The sequence below is a fragment of the Neopelma chrysocephalum genome, unplaced genomic scaffold (genome assembly GCF_003984885.1).
Source record: "Neopelma chrysocephalum unplaced genomic scaffold, ASM398488v2 Primary Assembly neopelma1_81, whole genome shotgun sequence".
In the NCBI taxonomy this organism is placed as follows: Eukaryota; Metazoa; Chordata; class Aves; order Passeriformes; family Pipridae; genus Neopelma; species Neopelma chrysocephalum.
The window spans coordinates 4680250-4694405 of record NW_020897743.1 but is presented as its reverse complement, the minus strand read 5'-3'; the positions used below and the strand labels follow the sequence as shown (position 1 = coordinate 4694405).

The 14156-nt window shown below is 35.9% G+C and overlaps 1 protein-coding gene across 6 annotated transcripts in view; it reads left to right on the top strand.

The window, feature by feature from the left end:
• Window positions 1-14156, top strand: part of LRCH2 (leucine rich repeats and calponin homology domain containing 2) — a 47515-nt gene that overhangs the window by 21952 nt on the left and 11407 nt on the right. For 2 of the 6 annotated variants that reach the window (XR_003535405.1, XM_027690433.1), the window contains exons 12-21: window positions 1198-1275; window positions 3258-3326; window positions 5668-5716; window positions 6858-6974; window positions 9325-9369; window positions 9756-9806; window positions 10813-10870; window positions 12131-12243; window positions 13343-13480; window positions 13764-13841. Coding sequence is in view for 5 of the 6 variants with exons in the window: in XM_027690433.1 (XP_027546234.1) it covers window positions 1198-1275; window positions 3258-3326; window positions 5668-5716; window positions 6858-6974; window positions 9325-9369; window positions 9756-9806; window positions 10813-10870; window positions 12131-12243; window positions 13343-13480; window positions 13764-13841 (796 nt within the window). In the remaining variant the exon portion in view is untranslated. The remainder of the gene's footprint in view (window positions 1-1197; window positions 1276-3257; window positions 3327-5667; window positions 5717-6857; window positions 6975-9324; window positions 9370-9755; window positions 9807-10812; window positions 10871-12130; window positions 12244-13342; window positions 13481-13763; window positions 13842-14156) is intronic. The other 4 variants (XM_027690437.1, XM_027690434.1, XM_027690436.1 and 1 more) reach the window with 4 other exon arrangements.

Genomic DNA, 14156 nt, shown 5'->3' with positions numbered 1-14156 from the left:
GATGAAAGGAATGTAGTAGAACAGTGTAAAATGTAGAACAGGAAGGAATACCTGGAGCTACATAGGATGTGGACAGGTGAGGGTAGGAACAATGTTCTGTGTGGTTCCTTTACCAAGCAGGCAAATAGTGTGAGGCACTTTGAGAGTAAGCTCTTTTAAGGGAGCTAAAAGTTGTATCCCACAGTAATGGATATAACTTCACACCAGCTTAAATACTCTTTTTGTTTCTTTTGGATTTCTGTGTAATTATGAGACTCTGCACTGCCATTTTTCTTGGAAGAGAGTTGAAATACACGTGGAGCCCTGAGGGAAACTGAGATCCTGATACTATGAATTGCAGGGCTTTAAAAATTTACCAGTGTTTTATATTAGGTAAATATAGTAACAGTAGTGTGTGTGTGAAATATAAAATAAGCTTTGCTTAGAACTCCAAGCTCTGCATTCAAGATTTGGTTGTTCACATAAAGAAGGGTAGAACAGGAATGAAATCTTAATGCTAATATATTCTTATTACCAAAAGTATTGCAAGTAAGACCAAGAATGCTAAATTTTCTCATATTAATTTATTACTAAAGAGAGAATGAGCATTTTTTTCTTATCTTAGGTTTTTATGTGATGGTTATTTATGTTGCATGTGAGTCTTGTTTAAGTATTTCCTGGTTAACTAATCATTTGAGATTCCAAGCCACTTCTCTTCTGAAGTACTGCAACTTAAATTTTACTCATCATATGTTGTTGTGTCTTAATGCAATGATGTTGCTAATGGTTCTTTGTCTTGAATCATGCAGATGTATGCAGTCTTATTTGTTCTTGTTTTACTTCTTAATTTAGCATTTATATTTTAAAATTTGCTTAAGTGTCGTTAGGTACGTGGGGACAGAATCACCCCTATATAAAATTTAGCCCTGGTTTTGAATCCATGTTTTTTTAAACAACAAGAAGAATAATATTTGGTATTTAGTGAAGATCCTGTGGAAAATGTGTTCAATCAGTAAACAGAATCCTCAGGAAAGTGAAGCATCACAAAATAATTCCTTACTAATCATGTTTCTGTTCATTCAGTGTGTGCTTTTGTAATATTATGCGGTCTCTTTTCTTTTTGCTTGCTATGCTAATGACTTCCCTGTCCTCTCCCATCAACCTCTCCTGCTTCCTCCTTCCGTCTTTGGCTTTGGTGTCCATGAAATGTGAATGCAGACGAAGGCCTTTAAGCTATAGAACTTCATTCAGTGAGAAACTCTTCCAGAGGACAAGGGCGGCAGGACGTGCATCCAGGTATAAAGGGTTTGGAGAGCCTCAGATTGCCAGAGCTCCAATGGGGACAAGAGGAATAGCCTTGGCCATTTCTAAAAGAAAAACAGAGCAAAGGGATTGGTTGAGTTAGCCTGAGGGTTTGTTATCAAAAATAGTTTGCAATACATTTTTTGTTCTATAGGATGAAATACTGTTAAAGAGAAATATTTTAGAAATTACCTTACCCTCACCAGGCAACGGTTGTGGAATGTCAGGAGTGAGAGACCAAGAACTGTAATGCTTTACACAGACAACAAGTTTTCAAAGTCAGCTTTTGCTAAGCATTGCAAAGCAGTTCTCCCATTACTAAAGCTATGTCTTAAAAATGGTAATCACCACCTGGCATACTCCATCAACACGTTCATAATAAGCTTCATAATAAACTCAGTCATTAATTATGTACATGCTGCACAGAAACAGTGTAGCTGAAAAGTCTGTTTATATATATATATATATGTTTGAATTTGCTAGAATAGTTTTTCCTTACTTTTCATGTAATGAGTTTAAAAAAGGAATAGCTTGTGTTACATACAATCATTGCTTTTACACTATAGTGTCAATTTTGGTGCAAGTTTTGCATCAGAGTCTCTTTTTTTCTTTTTTAATTTTAATGATCTCTTGCTACAACATCTCTGAGAGCATAAAGCTAGTTTAAATAAGGATTCTCTCTAAAAAATAATGACTTCAAAATAGCATGTTTATGTGCTGGTTTAATAACCAATGCTCTGAATATTATTTTTTGTAACAGTTTTCTCAGGCTGTAGTATAATTTAATTCTGGAATGCACCCTCAAAACTAAGTTTCTGAAGAGCAAGTATCTGGAGCAGATGCTGCAGACTGAATACAGCAGACTTGGTTTACAGGCTTAACTTCTCATAATCCCATTACATTGAGGGTCACACAGTGAGAGACTTAAACTGCAAATGAGATTGCTGAGCTCAAAGTTATCAAATAATCAGAGAAGTTTGATTGAAAAATCATCAGTCATTTACAGTTAATGGCTGTACTGCCCTATGTAATGGTAATGAAATATAAAAAGTGCTTACTGTTTTACTTTGTTCTGTTGCATAATTGGTTGTGTTCTGATTCTTTCTGATTCTTATTCCATTCTAGTTCTCTCTATAATTTGGCCTAAATATACTTTGATCACAGTTCTGCACATGAAGTCAGTGTTGAAGTGTCCTATCACTACCTTCAAGAACTCAGAAGTTTTCATTCAAGTTACTTTTCAATGTTTAGTTTTAAGTGTTAATAATGGTTTTGTTATTTTTAACACTTAAAACATCCACAATAGCTCATATCATCTTCCTGTGCACACAGACCTGTGGTATGTATTTGTTTCAGATGAAAAAACATTTCTGAATCTAAATTTAGGCTTTTTTGACTCATTACCATTTAGAAAAATGAAATTTCCATTGGTTCACTTCTGTGTTAGACTTTTCTTTTGTTTTTAGTCTGTGTTTCTGCATTTTTCAGCTTTCCTTTTTCCCTGCCTTTCCTTTGCACTTGCAGTGTTTCTTACTAAGATCCCTTCTGACCTGCTCCTACTGACTGACTTTTTTTGTGCTCAATCTGTGTATCCTTTCTGGTCTGCTTTAGACTGATTATCTTTTGTCTTTTAATTTTAGTGGGCTCTTTGTGTTGAGGGCAGCATAGCTTTACACAGGTGTGAGATCTGTTGAAATAGTCTGTATTTATGGAGACAAATAAGAGGAAACTTCATTTTGGTTTGAATTCAAGTTTTGCTTCCTTAAAATATAGAACTTGAAATAGTTCAAGAGCTAGAAAGAATACTGTTGATTCAAATGGAAGCAAGAATGGGAATGAATTTCATATGTGTACACATATCTTAGTTTTATGGAAGATATTAATGCTGAAAACTTTTCATTTACAGGAAATGTTATGCAGTGAAATTAACATATCCTAAGAAAAAGGTTTTAAACATGTACTTTTTTTCTTTCTAGGCTTCTTAATCATTCAGTTTCAGTAAACACAAGGAACAGGCCAAAGCAGCCGATGGAATCTGAAAAATGGTATTGATATTCTTAAGTGTATCATAGCTTTCAATATTTTATTAATTTCATTTTTGTTAATTGTGTCGCTGCTGCCATCTTCTGCCATAATGTTTTTAGCTCACAGTGAGATTGAAGGTACAAGAATAATCTATTGAACTTCTTTTTTTCAGATTTAAGAAAATCTGTTCTTTTGAGCTTTTAGGAAAGTTGGTGTCATCCAGAAACTACTCTGTAGGTCTGATGATGCTGCTGATTATGGCAGCGATTCAGGTGCCTAAGGATAGACATTCATTTCCAGTTCAGACATCCAGTTCCAGTCCAGAAGGTTGTATCTCCTCCTGTAGGTGACAGTGCTGTGCAGATGTGTCAGATCCTGTGTTACACAAGGTGACACTGGAGCTGTGCTCAGGCATCTAAATTTTCCTCCTTGGCAGTTCTTTTGGGCTTTTAAGAGCAGCTGAAGAAGTGTTATTGGGAGTTCAGCCTAAAAAACCTTTATTGTTTGCAGAGCATGTGTCAGTGAGGAATCCATTGTCTGCAGGAGCTGTGCCTTTATGCTTTTCCTTTGAAATAAAAAAAACCCAAACACAAAAAAGCCTCCACAGAAAACAAAAAAAACCCACAAGCCATCAACAACTGAAAATACCCAAAGCCTTGTCTTTAGGAAATTGGGAAGTTACAACTTCCCATTTCCCTCCCTAAGGAATCCTAGATGAGTTTTTTAAACAGTTTGGTCAAGAAATAATCAATTTTCATACTAAAGAGGAAGAGCTTACTGGCATCCTCCTAATGAGAACCCCATTCAAAAGGTGGCTGTTGTAATTTTTGCAGGCCCCATAGTCATCTAAAACCTCTGCCTTCAAAAGAATCTGTCTGCTGGTATGTGAAAATTGGAAAGCCAGAACTGCTGTTGGTGTTGCTGGAGAGCACCAGGGTGGGAAGAGATGAGTTCCACCTCAAAGCAGCATCTTGCCCAGTGTAGATAAATCCTATTTTTGGTTGTCTTCTCTCTTGTTGGTACCTGCAGTTCTCAAGAGCTGGTTGCACACGTGTCCTGTGATTCCATGAATCATCCTGCAGCTGTTGTTTGGAACTTTCCAGTCCTTGCTTACTTAACATACTTCCTTCTCTTTGAGATGCTGTCACCTATTCAAGTGTACAGCTCTGTTAGGCCTTTTTGTTATAGGGTAATCCAGGAAAAGTTAAATTTACCTTTTCCTGTTCTGTTAATGAAACAAACAATCCTGAGACTTAAAACCAAAACAAACCGAAAACACCCCAAAAAGACCCCCTTAATTTTGAGATATGCACACAAGGTAAGGTAGATGTTTCAGGCTGTTTGTTGTTTTCTTGGACTGATATATAGGAACCCAAATCACACACTGCATAGGGCACATAAAGACTAGAAGGACTGTCATCTCTCTCAAGTATTCACGCTTACACAACATGTCATAGTTAATAGATAGATATGTATCAACAGCAAAATCTGTTATTTATTGCAGCAGTTGCTGCAGTTCTCAACTGAATTGCTTATCAAGCATGGGTATGATTCAGATAAATTCCCAGTGCCTAACAGCTTTAAAAGTAGCATTAATGGTTTTGGTCAAACAGAAAGAAAAAGGAAGGAGAAAGTACAGACTAGCAGAGGCCAAGTGCCAGTCGCTTTTCCTTTAGGAGGGTGTGTTATAATTGCCCTACTTGCCTTTAGGATTCAACCCCCAGCCATTTACCTTTCCATACACTGACCAGCTCCTAAGCCAGCAGCTGGAGAGGGAATGAAATGGTTGCTTGTTAAGATGATAGAAGTGAATTTCACAGAAAGATTTAGAAGAAAAACTTGAAATGGCTTTAAAAGTAAGCATTTTTATTTTCCTGAGAACAAGGAAGTCTGTGTTTCAGACTGTATTTTTTTGACATTTTGCAGTTTCACTGTCCCATTTTGAAATGTTTTTCCCTGCTTCAATAGCATAAGCTGCTGCTTTATTGTGTAGAGCTAACAGTGAAATGAAATATATGAGTCTTCCACACATTTAAGAATAGATCTTTTGTCAGCTTTGCAGAAAGTTTGTCACTGGTTGCTTTAAGAAACAAAACAATGAAGGTGCATTAGTAAATCTCGAAAAGATCAACATCCTTAAGAAGCAGCTTAATGTGAATTAAAGTGCTGTAGTGTGGAAGGCCTATTGTCAACTCATTGTAAAGGAGAGTGAGATATGATTTGAGATTCTAGGCAAGTGGTCATGCTTTTAAGCCACATTTTGAAGCTACTTTTGAAGTGTTCACTTTTTCTTTTATATTTTAAAGTAACGTGGTTTTGAAAAGTAGTGCATTTCCTAACGCCTACCATCTTACTTTTTAGTGTCTCAGCAAATGAAGTGAATTCCCCAGTGTCCCCATACAGCTGGCAGGTAAATACTCACATGGAAATGTGCTGGCTTTATATTTGAGTGCTTTTTTGTTGTTGTTGTTGTTATTTGCTTGGTTTTGTCTTTATGACAGAAAACTTACATGCATTTGTGTGGTTGCTTATGCACATAGTTATTGAAGGTGTCTAATTATGGTGGAAAATATAAAACCTTTGAAGAGCTATACCTCAAGATAATTTCACCTGTGTGTAATGGAGGCCTTTTGTTTTAAAAGCATGTGGTACCAGCTTTAAGATCTTGAAACTAATGAGACATAAGTTTTGCTTGGTTTTAGTATTTCTTTTCATATGCATGTATTGCCTCACCATAATGTTCAGTTTGGTTTATAGTGTAAATTCTAAATGGATTGAGTTATGTAGGCCTTTTATTCTCCATACCTCAGTGATAAGCTTGCATGATATGATAAAATTCCAGTTAAGCTGTAGAGAGTACTTTTTTTATTATTTTAGGTTTTAATCTATCAGTTATTTACAGTGGCTTTAAATGCCTTCATATTCCAATAAGAAACAGTTGGAAATGTTGTTTTAGCCTTATGAAATTATCTGCTCAGATTGTCTGCTTTCAGTTTTCATAAAGTAGACAGTCATATATATTCATTATTATTTTAATAATCCATCTACTTTAGCTGTCTCCTCAGTATATTTGCATAACACAGTACTTTGAAAGAGAGATTTTTTACAGCTTATTGAGGTGTATAATGTTTTAGGCAGGAACAGCTGACAGATACTCAAATTGTCTTGTAGCTGTCCTTTTTCCGTGCAATGAGCATTCACATGGAGAAGTTAGGTGTGCTAGTGGCTAACCACACTGGAAACTTGTTTATTTTTGGCAGCCTCAGGTGCCTTCCTAACCCACCTGCAAAAATGAGTCTCAATGCAGAAAAGTGTGTCATTTTCTGAGGAATTATTTCATAGAGTCTTTTTCTTCCATGAAGTATATTTTGGAATTTGAAAGGAAATAAGTCATTTCTACCAGAGTCGCACCATGAAGACTGGGCACATGTTCACGTTGTAAAGTTGGATTGAGAGAGGCAAACAATTAATAGTTGTAGTTCATGATCATTTGTGCTAATGCACAAGAGGTATATTTACCTTTTACATAAAAATATTTCTCACCATTATAGCCACTGGAAAACCAGAAGGATTCAGTGAATGAGCAGCATTGGCCAGAAACACAGCCAGTGATCTGGCAGAATGAAGAAAGAAGGAGAAGTAAACAAATTAGAAAAGAATATTTCAAGGTAATGGGGGGGAGTGAGGGTGGGTGCCACATTTTTTATAAGAGTAGAAGAAACTAGTAAAGACATCTAAGTAAAGATAAATCCTCCAAGGTTATGATGCTTTTAAATTTGCCTGTAACATGAATTTTTTAATTTTACTCTTTTGATTTAATATGTATATGTATGTATTGAGAGTGCAGGAAAATCAAGAGGGAGAAAAAAATGACCAAAGAATTTGTTTATCCTTTAAATAAAAGGAACTAATTCACAGTTGTCTTCTGGTAAAACCAGGAACTAATTTTGTCATTGATCCTTCACTGTCTATTTGGAGGAATTTCTATTTATCTATCTATTTATTTATCTCTTTATCTATTTTTAGTGCAAGGAAAATACACGTTGCCTTTTTTTTTTTTTTTCCCAACGTGGTTATAAGAATGATTTATGTCTTCTGGTTCTCACGGTATTAGTTTGAATTTCAGAAGGGGAATATTCTCTGTACTCCTTTGCTGCTGTAGTTTCCACCCTCGGTCACCAGGTGCCAGTGTCTGCTCACTGCAGCACAGAGGGGAAGTTGTAGCAGCATTGGGTGACATTTATTTTGGGTCATGTAGAGAAATAGGAGATTTCTGAGCAGTGCTAGGTTGAGTTAAAATTAAATTTGCCACTTATGAAATTAGTTTCTTGGGCCTTTGCCATCAAATATCTTTGTGAAATGCCAGGGAACTTCAAAGAAATTAAATTCTTGGGAGAACAGAGGGAGCCATACAGCTTAGATACATTGTTGTGATTACAGAAGCTTTTTCTTTTTTTTTTCCTAAGGAGTTTATGGAGCTGTATCCTCTTTCCAGGGTTTTCATCCTGAAATTAATTTTGCACTACAGCCTTTAAGGAGAGGCAGAGAAATTTCTAAGTAAAACAGAATTCAGTCATTTGACTTGTTCAGCAGCTGTGCTACCAATACAGAAGTGCTTCCTCTTAACTTCCAAGAATGTCTTTAAATGCCAGTCGGTTTTGAGCTCTGTGAAGGAAGCAGATGCCTGAAATCACATTACATACAGCTATAGACATCTCTCAAAAGTGAATTAAACAGGCTGTACCAGTAACAAAATATACTGTATCACTCATAGTTTCATTAGCAGAAACAAGGCAATAAGCAAGTGAAACAGAGTCTGTCTTCCATGGCAAACTGGGAAAAAATAGGTACCACTGCTGTTCTGAGAAACCAGTGACAACACAGTTCATATTGTGTCCATGTTTTCATGGCAAAAAAGTTGATTGAATAATCATGTCTGTAGTGCCAAACACTAATATCTTAAGAATACATGCCAAATTACTGCAGTGGGTGTCACTAGAGCAAGGAAAACTGAGTTGGATCAGCATCTAGATGTATTTATAGAGCATTTTTATTATCCATATTCTGTATTTTTACTGTGCAGCAGAAGGGCATGAAAAATGCCCACGAGAATCAGAAATCCTTTTTTTGTGGCATTGCACTGAAGTAACCTGAAATCTTTGTTTTATTAAATATGTAAAAAGAATCCTATGATTGAAGACAAACTTTATTAACCAAAATACCTTTTTTTAATGGAATAGTTCGTAGTTGTTTTGGATCCTTGCTACATGAAGAGGGGTAGGCTGGCCATATACTCTCAACACAGAGGTTTTTTCTGATGATCTTTTTTATTCTATCTGCATGAGTTCTTCCCTCTTTTTTGTGCACTTGCTCTGCAGACAATGAAATACACTTATTTTCTTAAATTCTGCTTTTGTAAATGTCTTCCTTCAATCCCTCCTTCATTTCCTACATTTTTAGCATAAAGTAGGGAAGTGGGACAGTGATGAAGGCTGTGCACAACAAATCAGACAGACCTGTGGGAGAAGTTTTGTCTTGAATACATAAAAGGATGTGATCAGTTTTGAAGTTGTAAAGATAATTTTTTTTAATTTAATCTTTTGCCATGTCAACTCAATCTCAAAGTGTAAGCAGTCTTGAAGCCTCTTTTAACAAAACATATTATGAAAGTGAGGTTCATAGGTTGCATAATTTTTTCTAAGAATTAATGCTTCTTAACAACATTAGCAGTTGTTAAGACCTTTTCACTTGGATCAACTGTTATATGCAGAGTTCACATTATAAAAGTATTTACATTTCAAATGCTCTTGTCTCTTCAACAGAATGAAGATCTTGTCTAGCACAGGAACTTTCATGTTCCTGTTCTGGTTGGTTTCTTTGTTGCTCCTCTGATTCTGTAACATGGCTTTTTTTTCTCAGCAGCTTCATGGGTAATAAGTAACATCTGACCGATACCAATTTAGTTCAAATGAAAACCATACTTCCATTTTAAAGTAATAAATTGTGTGTGTTTTGCAGTATAAGTCTTCCAGAAAGAGTTCAAGTGGAAATGAAAATGATGAGGTGAGATGTAGTCATTGTGTGAAATATTAAGAAAAGATTTCTTCACTTGTCTTTTTTGAACAAATTAACTTTGCATTCCAAAGCCATAGCAAAAATAAGTATTATACTCCTTTATTTGAAAAAAACCCTCGAGGTTGTCTGCTGGGAAACAGTAGGACATTAATCTGCTTTGGTAATAGCAAAGTTAGTTCGCCTTTCAAGCAGAGGTAATGTAAAATATTTGATGTAAACAGTGTTTCCTTGGCTTACGTGTTTTAAAATTTAGTTGCTGCCGGTTTGTAGCATACTTGGCAAATGTTACATGTCTCATGTATTTCATAATTTCATGTTTCTTGTTAAATCATCATTTCCATTTTTATAATTTCATCTCTTTGATTTCTTTTTAGCAAGACAGTGATAATACTAATGTGTCCCCACAGTCTCCTGTGTCATCTGAGGTACAAGTTTGTGGTTTTGTTTTTCATTCAGCAAACATTTCTTTGTGTGCATTGCTGTGTCACCAGGTTTTTCATGCAGATATAAAGCTGTTCCCTTTGAAACTACAATTAGAAGTATTTCATCATAATAAAGATTCAAAACCAGCTAAACTAGAGATAGATATTGCAACTGGTTTTATCTTTGCAACTCTCTGATCTCTCCTAGGGCTCTTCTTTTTGGTGTGAGGAAAGGTGCTTTGCTTTGTCTCCATTATCCTTCCTAATGAAAATAGCTAATGAAACAAAAATCAAGTTTGCCATGTTTTTTAGGTATTCCTTGTGCACTAGTCATTGAGAGGATTTAAAGTAAAACTTGTGGTTTAATACTTTATGTATCACTGGGAACCCAAAGGCACTGACACCTCTCAAGGAGTCCCATCCTTTACAATTGTGGGTTGCTGTCCAAGGAGTCTCACTGGGACAGCACTGCAGTGCTGAGCTCAAAATAAAGCAAATATTGTTAACATTTCCACCTTATGTCCATAAGGAGCCTGAGGGAACAGAATTAGAACATCTCCAAATACAGTGAAATGAGTTGAAATAAGTATATCTCATGTACATACCAAAATGTTGAGTGGATCTCTCTCTTTAGATGGTGAAATGAGAAAAATCTGATCTTCATAGTTGGAAGTAGATATTTCTTGAGAAATGTTTTGGTGCTAAGCATTGGGAGAATATTTGCATCTGCTTACAGCTGGCTTAGAACTCAGTTCACAGAATGGTTTGCAGTAGTTTGAAATAATTTGCAGTAGTTTTAGGTAGTTGGTGCTGCTTTTCTTCCTCATAATGAGAATTTTATCTGCACGTAGGGTGGTTACTTTCATTCTGTTTATTTTATACTGTCCCTTCCAAAAAGACTGTACTACAGTTAAGCAGAAGGCAAGAATAATTTAAACAGTACCTTCATGGGAACAAAAGTTAATTCTTTTCATGATTGGATGAAAATTTACTTTATCTCTTTTAACAGGATTATGAAAGGACAGATGGTAACACTCATGGTCCATTTGGTCTCAAACCAAGGTCAGGTAAGTTGTTGTTCTCCAACATAGTGTGGTAGAACAGAAGTTTATTTCCCAGGCTGCAGTGGACAAAGGATGGGAGATGTCACAGTACAGGAATTCACTCGGTGTGCTCATCACTGCATAGTACTGGGAAAGGCATAGACAGCTGCTTTGGCAGATGAATAATTGGAAGATCCTCAAGTTGCACAGTGATTTTTTTTAATCTCTTTTTTATTTTTATTCTCCCACTGCTTTATTTTCTGCATATTTACTCCTGTCAAAGAACAGGGAAGCAGCACACAATTGTTTCTGAGATCTGGTGGCTGAAGCAGGTTTCAAAAGTAGAATTTTTTTATAATTTCTCCTGTGAAAGGATGCCTTGAGCAGAGCTCTGGCAGTAGTTTTATGTGCTTTGTTGTACCCTGACTCTTCCAAGACTCAACCGTACCCTCATAAGCAAGTTGTATTGTCTAAAGCAGGCTTTCTGTCCTCTAAAATCTAGGTAGAAATACTACGATTTCCCCCATCCCCCAGTTACAACTGTACAGTTTGTATTTTTGATTCTTAGATCTCTTGCTAAAATCCAGACTAATAAAAACAACATAGAAAGTTCTCAAGGCTTAAGTTTTGGTTATTTATTTTTCTCAAAAGCGTGGCATAAACTACTTAAGGATACAGAAGTATTGCAACAGAAGAGTTTGTATTTGTCAGTATCCTATAAAATATAATAGTCATTTGAAGGCTTTCTGACCATGAAGAGTAGTAAAGTGAATGTCATTATTTAACAGACTTCTTTTTAGAGAAAAAACTCTGAACTTTTAGATGAGACATTTCATATTTTTCAATTAGTTCTTTAACAAGCAATCACTGTGTCTCTGCATATGCACACGTAACACATGCACATATGTGTGTGTATATATTTTAAGTCTTTAATTTAAAATTATATCAGAGTTCTGTTTTTAGACTCCTTAATGACTTTATACTTCATTAAAAGTAAAACAGTAAAAATACTTTCAAAGCTAGATTAAAGAAGTGCAAATGGATTTGTGTATCTCAAACTCATACTTCAATATTGAAATCAATTCTGTCTCCGTATTTTCTAATTATCCATTTACACCTAAGATGATCTCTGCATTTTATTAGACATTTCATATTATCTTTCCTATCAGGATGCTTAAATATATTCTTAAAAGTTCTGCAGTTTTTATCATTGGTTATATATTTTTTAATAATTGAGTGTTTTGAATCTGAATTCTGGTAACCAACTTCCCTAATGTTCCTTAGCTTTCAGCCGTGCCTCACGCCAGGACTATGGTGCCGTGGATCCTGGATTTACAATGAGGAGGAAAATGGAACATTTGAGGGAAGAAAGGGAGCAAATCAGACAACTTCGCAATGTAGGTACCATGTTTTACTGGAGGGGGGCAGTGTATTTAGTTTGCTCTCTACCAGTGGTGTTTCTTTTTGAGGAGTTTCATGTAACAGCCTGTACGGGTACTAATTTGGGTCCAACCAAAATGCCAGCCAGGAACTAAATTTATTTATTTGTTTATTTATTTATTTATTTATTTATTTATTTATTTATGTTTTAGCTAAGAAACGAAGCAAAACGAAAAATGATTTATTTTCTTGGCTATCTGAGGTTTTAGTTTTTTTTAGGGAGACAGTAAGTCTGCTTGTGTTGGCTGCTGTTTGACCTGAGACTTGAAGAAAAATGATGATGGTTTTCTGAATGCTTTTTCGAGTGTAGGAAGTCGCTACAAGTTACACAACACTGAATGGGATCTACAACTCAGATTTCCAATAAGTAGTTTTCCGTGTAGTTCTGTTCTCAAGATATTTAACAGTTATAGTTGACTGAATCATAGCAGTTCAGCACTTATTTGCAGTGTGACTCCTGTGAAGGATGTTTCTGTTTGTCTGGTTCACTTCCTGAGAAGTGAAGTCTTGCTGGGGTGGGGAAAATCGTTGTTTGCCTTCTCCATTTTGCAACACAAGAGTGGAAACTTCTTGGCCACCTGCACTATTTAACTGTCATTTGTACAAGGGAAATAGCCATTCCCAAAGTTGTGTTCCCCTCCTTTTTTTTCCTCCTTCTAGTAAAATCCTGTATGATTTCAGTGCACAGATTCTGCACACTGATGACATATTCGGCATAACATTTCTGTCCTTAAAGTTCTGTGCTTTCCTGTTACAAATAGTGAGTTCATTTTATGGGTTTGAGAGCTGTATATCCTGGTCATTGTTAGTAGAATGTCTTTCTCAATATATGTTGTTGTGTCCTTTAAAAAAAAAAAAAGCAAAATGAGAAAAACCCAGCAAAACAAAGGGTAATAAGGAGAAAAGTATATTTATACTCAGTAAAGTGTAAATTGACTCCGTTTAGTTTCACATTAAGACGTTCCTTTTAAACTTCTAAACGCTTTAAAATACCCTGGGTTTAAAATTAAAAATCAGCTAATGCTGAAAGTAACTTGCTTATGGCCTTTTTTATAGAACCTTGAGTCAAGGTTGAAGGTGATTTTGCCAGATGACATTGGAGCAGCATTGATGGATGGGGTGGTTCTTTGCCATTTAGCCAATCACATAAGGCCACGATCTGTTGCCAGCATTCACGTCCCATCGCCAGCAGTGGTAGGTCATTTATCTCACTTCTCTTGCATCTTGCATGAAAACAAGCCTTTTGAATTTCAATACTAAAACATCATGAATCATGATTACCGTATTAATTTGCTGAACTCCCCTCTTCAGTTTTTCTGAAATGAGCATTAAACAAGGCTCAGATGTTTAGTTTCGGAGCTATTTTTACATACTGGGTCTTCACAGAATGTGTTTTAGCAACTGCAAGTGAATTTACATCAGAAATATACAGTCCTTCACAAATGTCTGATGAAAATCTAACATCCTGTCTTTACAGCCTAAACTCAGCATGGCAAAGTGCCGAAGAAATGTTGAAAACTTTCTTGATGCTTGTAAAAAACTGGGCGTTCCACAGGTACGCTGATTGCTTTATTGACTTATTAAGAACCAAAGGAGATGTCTGCAAATGCTCAAGTTGGGGGCTTTGGGGGGCTTTATTCAGGGAGCAGTAGTGGTTATAGCACTGACCAGGGAACTTGAAGCTATGAACAGAAATTCCACTTCTGGCCCATGGCATGAGCTTGAGGAAGCTACTTCTGGATTTCTGTCAGTTCCTCACAGTAAAAATAACACTGATCTCCTTGTGAAATAAATTGTTACCTAAACAGAAGAACTGGTGTGAGAGGGTGTTGTTTTAGTATTTGAAAGTCTTGAGTTTAGCAACCCACTT